The following is an 11,957-nucleotide window of genomic DNA, read 5'->3' as shown; positions in this document are numbered from 1 at the left end:
AATGAATTGCCGAGATTTGAGAAAACTGAAAATGACATTGAAAAAACTGCGAAATGCGGTACCTTAAAATAGTTAAACGTTAATAATTTTCACAAATCTTGTCTAATATTTGTGAAATTTGGACAGATGATGCATAACAACAATAAAAATCTGTGATAAGCTCATCAGTTGACTGTGTCTCATGAAAAAGAAATTTTCAGAGCATATAAATGTGAGAAAACTGAAAATGACATTTAAAAGACTGCTAAATTCCATGCCAAAAAATAGTTAAACCTTAATAATTTTCACAAATCTTGTTTAATATTTGTGAAATTTGGATAGATAATGCATAACAACAATAAAAATCTGTGATAAGCTCATCAGTTGAATGTGTCTTATGAAAAAGATTTTTCAGAGGAAATGAATTGCAGAAAACTGAAAATTACATAGAAGACTGCTAAATTCCATGCCATAAAATAGTTAAACGTTAATAATTTTCACAAATCTTGTCTAATATTTGTGAAAATTGGACAGATGATGCAAAACTACAATAAAAATCTGTGATAAGCTCATCAGTTGACTGTGTCTCATGAAAAAGATTTTTCAGAGCAAATGAATTGCCGAGAACTGAAAATTGCATTGATAAGACTGCCAAAAGGGTTCAATAAAAATAGTTAAACATTAACAATTTTCACAAATCTTGTCTAATATTTGTGAAATTTGGATTGATGATGCATAACAACAATAAAAATCTGTGATAAGCTCATCAGTTGACTGTGTCTCATGAAAAAGAAATTTTCAGAGCATATAAATGTGAGAAAACTGAAAATGACATTTAAAAGACTGCCAAATGCGGTGCCTTAAAATAGTTAAACGTTAATAATTTTCACAAATCTTGAACAATATTTGTGGAATTTGAACAAATGATGCTCAACAATAACAAAAATCTGTGATAAGCTTAACAGTTGACAGTGTGTAATAGAAGTGTAGTTGTTTGACATTTTGTATGGGAAGAGTGAGAATTATCTAAAACGTTTTTTTTTTTTCAATTTCACAACATCTAATTAGCCTCACATTAAACATCAAATATTATGATTTGAGTTTGTTTGTGTAAGAGGTGACAAATTACCCATAATTGTCCTGTGGAAAAGAATATATACCCATTTAAGACATCTCCTTACTACCAATACCAGATGCAGATTCCTCCTTATGATCGGTTTCTGGAATCGGGTTAAGCACACCATTTGACAATGTCCTAAAGCTTGCCATGTACCATCTATTGTACACATGGATGAGATATAGCATTGCTCTTGCTGTTGTCTTTTGCTGCCTGTTCTTTCTATAGGAATTTGCCATGACCAGACAGGAAGAATCAGTTCACCAAAAAAGCCACCACGCTGTATGGAAAAGGCACCTGGAAAAAGAACAATATGTTTGAAAAATGTGAAAATTAAATTCTAAAAATTGACAAATTTCCCACACTAAAATTGATAAACATTTATAATTTTGATAAAGTTAACCTTAACAGTTGACTGTGCATAATAAATAGGATATTTTTGGAATATATAAAATTGAGAAAACTGAAAATGACATTGAAAAAACTGCGAAATGCGGTGCCTTAAAATAGTTAAACGTTAATAATTTTCACAAATCTTGTCTAATATTTGTGAAATTTGGACAGATGATGCATAACAACAATAAAAATCTGTGATAAGCTCATCAGTTGACTGTGTCTCATGAAAAAGAAATTTTCAGAGCATATAAATGCGAGAAAACTGAAAATGACATTTAAAAGACTGCTAAATTCCATGCCAAAAAATAGTTAAACGTTAATAATTTTCACAAATCTTGTTTAATATTTGTGAAATTTGGATAGATGATGCATAACAACAATAAAAATCTGTGATAAGCTCATCAGTTGAATGTGTCTTATGAAAAAGATTTTCAGAGCAAATGAATTGCAGAAAACTGAAAATTACATAGAAAAGACTGCTAAATTCCATGCCATAAAATAGTTAAACATTAATAATTTTCAGAAATCTTGTCTAATATTTGTGAAAATTGGACAGATGATGCAAAACAACAATAAAAATCTGTGATAAGCTCATCAGTTGACTGTGTCTCATGAAAAAGATTTTTCAGAGCAAATGAATTGCCGAGATTTGAGAAAACTGAAAATGACATTGAAAAAACTGCGAAATGCGGTGCCTTAAAATAGTTAAACGTTAATAATTTTCACAAATCTTGTCTAATATTTGTGAAATTTGGACAGATGATGCATAACAACAATAAAAATCTGTGATAAGCTCATCAGTTGACTGTGTCTCATGAAAAAGAAATTTTCAGAGCATATAAATGCGAGAAAACTGAAAATGACATTTAAAAGACTGCTAAATTCCATGCCAAAAAATAGTTAAACGTTAATAATTTTCACAAATCTTGTTTAATATTTGTGAAATTTGGATAGATGATGCATAACAACAATAAAAATCTGTGATAAGCTCATCAGTTGAATGTGTCTTATGAAAAAGATTTTCAGAGCAAATGAATTGCAGAAAACTGAAAATTACATAAAAAAGACTGCTAAATTCCATGCCATAAAATAGTTAAACATTAATAATTTTCAGAAATCTTGTCTAATATTTGTGAAAATTGGACAGATGATGCAAAACAACAATAAAAATCTGTGATAAGCTCATCAGTTGACTGTGTCTCATGAAAAAGATTTTTCAGAGCAAATGAATTGCCGAGATTTGAGAAAACTGAAAATGACATTGAAAAAACTGCGAAATGCGGTACCTTAAAATAGTTAAACGTTAATAATTTTCACAAATCTTGTCTAATATTTGTGAAATTTGGACAGATGATGCATAACAACAATAAAAATCTGTGATAAGCTCATCAGTTGACTGTGTCTCATGAAAAAGAAATTTTCAGAGCATATAAATGTGAGAAAACTGAAAATGACATTTAAAAGACTGCTAAATTCCATGCCAAAAAATAGTTAAACCTTAATAATTTTCACAAATCTTGTTTAATATTTGTGAAATTTGGATAGATAATGCATAACAACAATAAAAATCTGTGATAAGCTCATCAGTTGAATGTGTCTTATGAAAAAGATTTTTCAGAGGAAATGAATTGCAGAAAACTGAAAATTACATAGCAGACTGCTAAATTCCATGCCATAAAATAGTTAAACGTTAATAATTTTCACAAATCTTGTCTAATATTTGTGAAAATTGGACAGATGATGCAAAACTACAATAAAAATCTGTGATAAGCTCATCAGTTGACTGTGTCTCATGAAAAAGAAATTTTCAGAGCATATAAATGCGAGAAAACTGAAAATGACATTTAAAAGACTGCTAAATTCCATGCCAAAAAATAGTTAAATGTTAATAATTTTCACAAATCTTGTTTAATATTTGTGAAATTTGGATAGATGATGCATAACAACAATAAAAATCTGTGATAAGCTCATCAGTTGAATGTGTCTTATGAAAAAGATTTTCAGAGCAAATGAATTGCAGAAAACTGAAAATTACATAGAAAAGACTGCTAAATTCCATGCCATAAAATAGTTAAACATTAATAATTTTCAGAAATCTTGTCTAATATTTGTGAAAATTGGACAGATGATGCAAAACAACAATAAAAATCTGTGATAAGCTCATCAGTTGACTGTGTCTCATGAAAAAGATTTTTCAGAGCAAATGAATTGCCGAGATTTGAGAAAACTGAAAATGACATTGAAAAAACTGCGAAATGCGGTACCTTAAAATAGTTAAACGTTAATAATTTTCACAAATCTTTTCTAATATTTGTGAAATTTGGACAGATGATGCATAACAACAATAAAAATCTGTGATAAGCTCATCAGTTGACTGTGTCTCATGAAAAAGAAATTTTCAGAGCATATAAATGTGAGAAAACTGAAAATGACATTTAAAAGACTGCTAAATTCCATGCCAAAAAATAGTTAAACCTTAATAATTTTCACAAATCTTGTTTAATATTTGTGAAATTTGGATAGATAATGCATAACAACAATAAAAATCTGTGATAAGCTCATCAGTTGAATGTGTCTTATGAAAAAGATTTTTCAGAGGAAATGAATTGCAGAAAACTAGAAATTACATAGAAGACTGCTAAATTCCATGCCATAAAATAGTTAAACGTTAATAATTTTCACAAATCTTGTCTAATATTTGTGAAAATTGGACAGATGATGCAAAACTACAATAAAAATCTGTGATAAGCTCATCAGTTGACTGTGTCTCATGAAAAAGATTTTTCAGAGCAAATGAATTGCCGAGAACTGAAAATTGCATTGATAAGACTGCCAAAAGGGTTCAATAAAAATAGTTAAACATTAACAATTTTCACAAATCTTGTCTAATATTTGTGAAATTTGGATTGATGATGCATAACAACAATAAAAATCTGTGATAAGCTCATCAGTTGACTGTGTCTCATGAAAAAGAAATTTTCAGAGCATATAAATGTGAGAAAACTGAAAATGACATTTAAAAGACTGCCAAATGCAGTGCCTTAAAATAGTTAAACGTTAATAATTTTCACAAATCTTGAACAATATTTGTGGAATTTGAACAAATGATGCTCAACAATAACAAAAATCTGTGATAAGCTTAACAGTTGACAGTGTGTAATAGAAGTGTAGTTGTTTGACATTTTGTATGGGAAGAGTGAGAATTATCTAAAACGTTTTTTTTTTCAATTTCACAACATCTAATTAGCCTCACATTAAACATCAAATATTATGATTTGAGTTTGTTTGTGTAAGAGGTGACAAATTACCCATAATTGTCCTGTGGAAAAGAATATATACCCATTTAAGACATCTCCTTACTACCAATACCAGATGCAGATTCCTCCTTATGATCGGTTTCTGGAATCGGGTTAAGCACACCATTTGACAATGTCCTAAAGCTTGCCATGTACCATCTATTGTACACATGGATGAGATATAGCATTGCTCTTGCTGTTGTCTTTTGCTGCCTGTTCTTTCTATAGGAATTAGCCATGACCAGACAGGAAGAATCAGTTCACCAAAAAAGCCACCACGCTGTATGGAAAAGGCACCTGGAAAAAGAACAATATGTTTGAAAAATGTGAAAATTAAATTCTAAAAATTGACAAATTTCCCACACTAAAATTGATAAACATTTATAATTTTGATAAAGTTAACCTTAACAGTTGACTGTGCATAATAAATAGGATATTTTTGGAATATATAAAATTGAGAAAACTGAAAATGACATTGAAAAAACTGCGAAATGCGGTGCCTTAAAATAGTTAAACGTTAATAATTTTCACAAATCTTGTCTAATATTTGTGAAATTTGGACAGATGATGCATAACAACAATAAAAATCTGTGATAAGCTCATCAGTTGACTGTGTCTCATGAAAAAGAAATTTTCAGAGCATATAAATGCGAGAAAACTGAAAATGACATTTAAAAGACTGCTAAATTCCATGCCAAAAAATAGTTAAACGTTAATAATTTTCACAAATCTTGTTTAATATTTGTGAAATTTGGATAGATGATGCATAACAACAATAAAAATCTGTGATAAGCTCATCAGTTGAATGTGTCTTATGAAAAAGATTTTCAGAGCAAATGAATTGCAGAAAACTGAAAATTACATAGAAAAGACTGCTAAATTCCATGCCATAAAATAGTTAAACATTAATAATTTTCAGAAATCTTGTCTAATATTTGTGAAAATTGGACAGATGATGCAAAACAACAATAAAAATCTGTGATAAGCTCATCAGTTGACTGTGTCTCATGAAAAAGATTTTTCAGAGCAAATGAATTGCCGAGATTTGAGAAAACTGAAAATGACATTGAAAAAACTGCGAAATGCGGTACCTTAAAATAGTTAAACGTTAATAATTTTCACAAATCTTGTCTAATATTTGTGAAATTTGGACAGATGATGCATAACAACAATAAAAATCTGTGATAAGCTCATCAGTTGACTGTGTCTCATGAAAAAGAAATTTTCAGAGCATATAAATGTGAGAAAACTGAAAATGACATTTAAAAGACTGCTAAATTCCATGCCAAAAAATAGTTAAACCTTAATAATTTTCACAAATCTTGTTTAATATTTGTGAAATTTGGATAGATAATGCATAACAACAATAAAAATCTGTGATAAGCTCATCAGTTGAATGTGTCTTATGAAAAAGATTTTTCAGAGGAAATGAATTGCAGAAAACTGAAAATTACATAGAAAAGACTGCTAAATTCCATGCCATAAAATAGTTAAACGTTAATAATTTTCACAAATCTTGTCTAATATTTGTGAAAATTGGACAGATGATGCAAAACTACAATAAAAATCTGTGATAAGCTCATCAGTTGACTGTGTCTCATGAAAAAGATTTTTCAGAGCAAATGAATTGCCGAGAACTGAAAATTGCATTGATAAGACTGCCAAAAGGGTTCAATAAAAATAGTTAAACATTAACAATTTTCACAAATCTTGTCTAATATTTGTGAAATTTGGATTGATGATGCATAACAACAATAAAAATCTGTGATAAGCTCATCAGTTGACTGTGTCTCATGAAAAAGAAATTTTCAGAGCATATAAATGTGAGAAAACTGAAAATGACATTTAAAAGACTGCCAAATGCAGTGCCTTAAAATAGTTAAACGTTAATAATTTTCACAAATCTTGAACAATATTTGTGGAATTTGAACAAATGATGCTCAACAATAACAAAAATCTGTGATAAGCTTAACAGTTGACAGTGTGTAATAGAAGTGTAGTTGTTTGACATTTTGTATGGGAAGAGTGAGAATTATCTAAAACGTTTTTTTTTTTCAATTTCACAACATCTAATTAGCCTCACATTAAACATCAAATATTATGATTTGAGTTTGTTTGTGTAAGAGGTGACAAATTACCCATAATTGTCCTGTGGAAAAGAATATATACCCATTTAAGACATCTCCTTACTACCAATACCAGATGCAGATTCCTCCTTATGATCGGTTTCTGGAATCGGGTTAAGCACACCATTTGACAATGTCCTAAAGCTTGCCATGTACCATCTATTGTACACATGGATGAGATATAGCATTGCTCTTGCTGTTGTCTTTTGCTGCCTGTTCTTTCTATAGGAATTAGCCATGACCAGACAGGAAGAATCAGTTCACCAAAAAAGCCACCACGCTGTATGGAAAAGGCACCTGGAAAAAGAACAATATGTTTGAAAAATGTGAAAATTAAATTCTAAAAATTGACAAATTTCCCACACTAAAATTGATAAACATTTATAATTTTGATAAAGTTAACCTTAACAGTTGACTGTGCATAATAAATAGGATATTTTTGGAATATATAAAATTGAGAAAACTGAAAATGACATTGAAAAAACTGCGAAATGCGGTGCCTTAAAATAGTTAAACGTTAATAATTTTCACAAATCTTGTCTAATATTTGTGAAATTTGGACAGATGATGCATAACAACAATAAAAATCTGTGATAAGCTCATCAGTTGACTGTGTCTCATGAAAAAGAAATTTTCAGAGCATATAAATGCGAGAAAACTGAAAATGACATTTAAAGACTGCTAAATTCCATGCCAAAAAATAGTTAAACGTTAATAATTTTCACAAATCTTGTTTAATATTTGTGAAATTTGGATAGATGATGCATAACAACAATAAAAATCTGTGATAAGCTCATCAGTTGAATGTGTCTTATGAAAAAGATTTTCAGAGCAAATGAATTGCAGAAAACTGAAAATTACATAGAAAAGACTGCTAAATTCCATGCCATAAAATAGTTAAACATTAATAATTTTCAGAAATCTTGTCTAATATTTGTGAAAATTGGACAGATGATGCAAAACAACAATAAAAATCTGTGATAAGCTCATCAGTTGACTGTGTCTCATGAAAAAGATTTTTCAGAGCAAATGAATTGCCGAGATTTGAGAAAACTGAAAATGACATTGAAAAAACTGCGAAATGCGGTACCTTAAAATAGTTAAACGTTAATAATTTTCACAAATCTTGTCTAATATTTGTGAAATTTGGACAGATGATGCATAACAACAATAAAAATCTGTGATAAGCTCATCAGTTGACTGTGTCTCATGAAAAAGAAATTTTCAGAGCATATAAATGTGAGAAAACTGAAAATGACATTTAAAAGACTGCTAAATTCCATGCCAAAAAATAGTTAAACCTTAATAATTTTCACAAATCTTGTTTAATATTTGTGAAATTTGGATAGATAATGCATAACAACAATAAAAATCTGTGATAAGCTCATCAGTTGAATGTGTCTTATGAAAAAGATTTTTCAGAGGAAATGAATTGCAGAAAACTGAAAATTACATAGAAAAGACTGCTAAATTCCATGCCATAAAATAGTTAAACGTTAATAATTTTCACAAATCTTGTCTAATATTTGTGAAAATTGGACAGATGATGCAAAACTACAATAAAAATCTGTGATAAGCTCATCAGTTGACTGTGTCTCATGAAAAAGATTTTTCAGAGCAAATGAATTGCCGAGAACTGAAAATTGCATTGATAAGACTGCCAAAAGGGTTCAATAAAAATAGTTAAACATTAACAATTTTCACAAATCTTGTCTAATATTTGTGAAATTTGGATTGATGATGCATAACAACAATAAAAATCTGTGATAAGCTCATCAGTTGACTGTGTCTCATGAAAAAGAAATTTTCAGAGCATATAAATGTGAGAAAACTGAAAATGACATTTAAAAGACTGCCAAATGCGGTGCCTTAAAATAGTTAAACGTTAATAATTTTCACAAATCTTGAACAATATTTGTGGAATTTGAACAAATGATGCTCAACAATAACAAAAATCTGTGATAAGCTTAACAGTTGACAGTGTGTAATAGAAGTGTAGTTGTTTGACATTTTGTATGGGAAGAGTGAGAATTATCTAAAACGTTTTTTTTTTTTCAATTTCACAACATCTAATTAGCCTCACATTAAACATCAAATATTATGATTTGAGTTTGTTTGTGTAAGAGGTGACAAATTACCCATAATTGTCCTGTGGAAAAGAATATATACCCATTTAAGACATCTCCTTACTACCAATACCAGATGCAGATTCCTCCTTATGATCGGTTTCTGGAATCGGGTTAAGCACACCATTTGACAATGTCCTAAAGCTTGCCATGTACCATCTATTGTACACATGGATGAGATATAGCATTGCTCTTGCTGTTGTCTTTTGCTGCCTGTTCTTTCTATAGGAATTAGCCATGACCAGACAGGAAGAATCAGTTCACCAAAAAAGCCACCACGCTGTATGGAAAAGGCACCTGGAAAAAGAACAATATGTTTGAAAAATGTGAAAATTAAATTCTAAAAATTGACAAATTTCCCACACTAAAATTGATAAACATTTATAATTTTGATAAAGTTAACCTTAACAGTTGACTGTGCATAATAAATAGGATATTTTTGGAATATATAAAATTGAGAAAACTGAAAATGACATTGAAAAAACTGCGAAATGCAGTGCCTTAAAATAGTTAAATGTTAATAATTTTCACAAATCTTGTCTAATATTTGTGAAATTTGGACAGATGATGCATAACAACAATAAAAATCTGTGATAAGCTCATCAGTTGACTGTGTCTCATGAAAAAGAAATTTTCAGAGCATATAAATGCGAGAAAACTGAAAATGACATTTAAAAGACTGCTAAATTCCATGCCAAAAAATAGTTAAACGTTAATAATTTTCACAAATCTTGTTTAATATTTGTGAAATTTGGATAGATGATGCATAACAACAATAAAAATCTGTGATAAGCTCATCAGTTGAATGTGTCTTATGAAAAAGATTTTCAGAGCAAATGAATTGCAGAAAACTGAAAATTACATAGAAAAGACTGCTAAATTCCATGAGTTTTAGTCTCTGTAAAACAGAGTAAATCATATTCATCAACAAGTGTTTTAAAGTCAGGATAGTTAAACCTTTTATTTTAAAAATTTAATGAGAGAATTTTGAGTTCTTGTTGTTATATTTATCACTAGTGGAAGTCCTGTCTTCACTGAGAGAGCTACTATTCAGATAAGTGTTACTCACTGCTTTAATTTGTTCGGACGACCCCCCCCCCCCCCCCTTGACTTACAACAACACTTTATTTTGAAAGTTTATTTTTATTTTTTAATAAATTTACTGAAATTTCAGATTCTAATATTTTGGATCTTGAGGAAAAAGCCTGATCACTGACTTTTTTGTCTTTTCCAGTCCATCATCTGTCCATCATCATCTGCCACAATGGAATGCAATGACTCCAGACTACTACACTGTACTAGCAGGCACAGGGCTATACTACCACAATGGAACACAATGACTCCAGACTACTACACTGTCCTAGCAGGCACAGGACTATACTACCACAATGGAACACAATGACTCCAGACTACTACACTCTACTAGCAGGCACAGGACTATACTACCACAATGGAACACAATGACTCCAGACTACTACACTGTCCTAGCAGGCACAGGGCTATACTACCACAATGGAACACAATGACTCCAGACTACTACACTGTCCTAGCAGGCACAGGGCTATACTACCACAATGGAACACAATGACTCCAGACTACTACACTGTCCTAGCAGGCACAGGGCTATACTACCACAATGGAACACAATGACTCCAGACTACTACACTGTACTAGCAGGCACAGGACTATACTACCACAATGGAACACAATGACTCCAGACTACTACACTGTCCTAGCAGGCACAGGACTATACTACCACAATGGAACACAATGACTCCAGACTACTACACTGTACTAGCAGGCACAGGACTATACTACCACAATGGAACACAATGACTCCAGACTACTGCACTGTACTAGCAGGCACAGGACTATACTACCACAATGGAACACAATGACTCCAGACTACTACACTGTACTAGCAGGCAAAGGACTATACTACCACAATGGAACACAATGACTCCAGACTACTACACCGTACTAGGATACACAGGACTATACTGCCACAATGGAACACAACGACTCAAGACTACTACACTGTACTAGGAGACACAGGACTACTGAACTTCACATGTAACAGACAAACAAGATAATGGATGCAGCAATTTTCAAGACAGTCAAATAACAATATGAGTTTCATGAATCAAATTTTCTTACCTCTCTACGTAGGGACATTAGCTTTTTCCGTATTATTTGTTTTACTTTAAAGTTTACTAATTGGCTTTGTTTGGCAAAGAAGCATGTTACTTTTGAAAATTGGCACAATCGATTTACATTTATGGTAATTATTCTTGGTTTTTTTGCACTACTTATGGTGATGTTCACCCTGTAACTGCCAAACCTTATTTTTGTTTTATATTAAGTTAACTGAGTGGCTTTGTTTGGTAAGAAGGCAGGTTGCTTTCGAAAATCGGCCTGATTGGTTTACATTTACGGTAATTATTCAATTTTATTATTATTTTTTTTTGAATATTTTATTTTTCACACATTAGCATTTTCAGTGTCTTTTATAGCCCATGAAACTGAATTACTTGCTAGTTTTTCAATATCTGAGTTACTAAGTGTATCTTAGTACTCGCTCTTTGATGTTTTGAACATGTTTTCATTGCAGGAAATTATGGATAGCCTCATGTTTATTAAGTTCAATATAGCATTGATGACACTTTCTGAGTGGTTAGATTTGCAGTGAATGTACAGTATTACTGTCCTTTTATCCAAGTTGTTTCCTTGTTGATGTTAAATTTGTGGTTATCTTGTTGCCTTGTGACTTTTGTTTATATATATACCATGTTCAGCTTCTTTTTGAGAGGGGGTCCTCTCAAAAATGCAATTTTTATTGAATTTACATAACAATTAATGGAAATTGCTTATTATAATTAAATGTGAGTATCAGGAATTTTAAAACTTGTCTACCTAT

At 30.9% G+C, this 11,957-nt stretch overlaps 1 protein-coding gene across 3 annotated transcripts; it reads right to left on the bottom strand.

Annotated features, from left to right (window-relative positions):
• Nucleotides 1-1,334: 1,334 nt before the first annotated feature.
• On the bottom strand, nt 1,335-9,620 carry LOC147761290 (uncharacterized). Of its 3 annotated transcripts, XM_087016409.1 has the most exons (4): nt 9,053-9,620; nt 6,927-7,211; nt 4,832-5,085; nt 1,335-1,393 (listed from the first exon to the last, which is right to left on the bottom strand). In XM_087016409.1, the coding sequence occupies exons 1-4, from the start codon at nt 9,210-9,212 to the stop codon at nt 1,352-1,354; spliced, it is 741 nt and encodes a 246-aa protein (XP_086872535.1). In that variant the 5' UTR covers nt 9,213-9,620; the 3' UTR covers nt 1,335-1,351. The 3 variants fall into 3 exon arrangements, 1 of the variants encoding a protein (XP_086872535.1); XR_015335325.1 differs by lacking the exon at nt 1,335-1,393 and having other exon boundaries at nt 4,590-5,085; nt 6,958-7,211; XR_015335326.1 differs by lacking the exon at nt 1,335-1,393 and having other exon boundaries at nt 4,590-5,085; nt 9,084-9,620.
• Nucleotides 9,621-11,957: the final 2,337 nt, after the last annotated feature.

The sequence above is a fragment of the Lingula anatina genome, chromosome 6, assembly GCF_051362555.1.
Source record: "Lingula anatina isolate TDL-2025a chromosome 6, LinAna3.0, whole genome shotgun sequence".
NCBI classification, from domain to species: domain Eukaryota; kingdom Metazoa; phylum Brachiopoda; class Lingulata; order Lingulida; family Lingulidae; genus Lingula; species Lingula anatina.
Note: the sequence above shows the minus strand (reverse complement) of the source record. Positions and strands in the feature narration are given on the sequence as shown.